Genomic DNA, 2146 nt, shown 5'->3' on the forward strand with positions numbered 1-2146 from the left:
AAAATATGTGTATAAACAGAAGGAAAACAATCATATATACAACGGAGTAGTGCAGCGGAGAAATTATAGAACATAATTAAAGAAAACGGAGGAAAGAACATTTGGAACGTCGGCGTGAGGAAGCCAATCTTTTAATTCAGGTCCACTCAACAACTTTTGCATGTCCTTAACATTTTTTGTCTATGCTCTTTCTGCATTTCAAGTATATGATTTTTGTCCAGCAATTATCTTGATTAGTTAGTTTTTCCTATTAGTAATTTGAATAATACTAGTTTACGAGAGAATAGAAGCCTCTTTGCATCTGAGCAATGATACTAGTTTTGGAGAATCTCATAACACCGTCATGAAGGCTTAATAATTCACGATATTTTATCTTTTACTAAATTTGTATGAAGCTCCCATACATATAATTGATATCATGTTTTATCCTAACAATTAAATTTCTGTTTTAGCTAAGGGTGGTTGAGGTTGATTACTTATATTGTTATTGTTAATTAATTGACCCTTTGTGTGTGTTACTGGTTATAATCAATTAGGAGTTCGAACATGGAGATGGAGGAAGATAAAATAACAATTGCTTCTATTAAAAAATGCAAAGAGGTTCGAATTGACGTCGGGGAAAAGCTTGAGCCTCAAGGTGGGTGTTGTATTTACAGGGTCCCTAAGGGTCTCCGCAAAATAAATAAAGCAGCCTACACTCCTAAGGTAATTTCAATAGGCCCTCTTCACCATCGTAAAAATGAATTGGCCAATATGGAGAAACAGAAGATAAGATATCAAAGAGAATTTAGCAGGCGGATCACCGATGAGACATGGCAAGAACTTATACACTTCGTAGACCTCAACGAACAAACTATCCGTAATTGCTATGCAGACACGTCGTGCACGTTTAAGCTTAAAAAATTTGATTTCATAACGATGATTCTGTATGATGCTGTCTTTATCATTGAGCTGTTTCTAAGAAAACACTTTGGAGCGACAGATTTTCTATTAGTCGGACCGCGTCGAACACTTATTTCATGCGACTTACAATTACTAGAAAATCAGCTTCCATTCTTTGTACTCAAGGAACTGTACAGTTTAGCCTTCCCTAACCCTGAAACTGGATATCTCTCTTTCTTTTGTCTTTCTTGTAAATTCTTCTTCCAAGGTAAGCAGCTAAGTGAAATTGGTGCGGGGATCGAGGAAGTTAAACATTTCACTGATTTGAGAAGATATTTTATGACGACAAAACTGTACCAATTGCAAGAACGTACAGGGTCGAGAGGAACTGTTACAGATGTACCTTGTGCAGTCAAATTGAAAAAGTCAGGAGTGAAGTTCAGGTGTAACGAAGGAGAATGCTCACTTGATGTAAGTTTTACGAAGGTTAAAAAGCTCTGTTTGGGAGTGCATGATGAGCTGCGAATTCCAAAGATCGAAGTATATGACGACACAGAATTGTATTTCCGAAACGTTATGGCATTGGAGCAGTGTCACTATCCACGTGATACCCACGTTTGCAATTTCATTGACCTAATGGATTCGCTCGTCAACACTAAAGAAGATGTAGATTTGCTTGTGGAAAAGAAAATTATATCCAATAATGTGGGTGACAGTGCTACAATCACAAGGATGTTCAATAGACTTTGCCTACAAATAACTTTAAGTCCTTATTCCCGTTACTATGCCGTCTCTGAGGAGATCAAGGAATACTATGGCAACCGCTGGAACCATACCAAGGCAACTTTGAAGAGTGTTTATTTCAGCAATCTTTGGAGAGGCACCGGAACCATTGCTGCGTTTCTGCTTGTTTTACTCACTTTGATACAAACCGTGTGTTCTATCCTTCAAGTCTGGTAACTATTTTTATTTTCCACGCCATTATATTAAATGTTTCCTGGTCACACGTTAAAAGATAATATGTAATTTGTATTTTTGGTTTGAATATTCTCCACTCTCTTTCTACAAGGATTTGTGCGCGACTGTTCCATATCCTCAATATGTTGAGGCTGTGCGATATTTTAATGATTCTGATATGTGGTAGAGCAGTGAAGTCTGCTATGAGACCTATTAAATTTAATATTAAAAAAATCAATAATCTTATAGTAGAACTCAGTACTTTGCACCTCATCAATATGGCAAAGCATCATTGGGCTATATCATC

The 2146-nt window shown here is 36.8% G+C and overlaps 1 protein-coding gene across 1 annotated transcript; it reads left to right on the forward strand.

Annotated features, from left to right (window-relative positions):
• The first annotated feature begins 546 nt into the window (after positions 1-546).
• LOC18048671 (UPF0481 protein At3g47200) lies at positions 547-1853 on the forward strand. Its single transcript, XM_006442089.2, has one exon. It carries the CDS (start codon positions 547-549, stop codon positions 1840-1842), a length of 1296 nt encoding a protein of 431 aa, XP_006442152.1. The 3' UTR covers positions 1843-1853.
• Positions 1854-2146: the final 293 nt, after the last annotated feature.

The sequence above is a fragment of the Citrus clementina genome, unplaced genomic scaffold (assembly GCF_000493195.1).
Source record: "Citrus clementina cultivar Clemenules unplaced genomic scaffold, Citrus_clementina_v1.0 scaffold_3, whole genome shotgun sequence".
Taxonomy (NCBI): Eukaryota; Viridiplantae; Streptophyta; class Magnoliopsida; order Sapindales; family Rutaceae; genus Citrus; species Citrus x clementina.

Excerpts from the sequence above, each read along its gene's own strand:
- LOC18048671 (XM_006442089.2), top strand. The coding sequence starts at position 547 with ATGGAGATGGAGGAAGATAAAATAACAATTGCTTCTATTAAAAAATGC.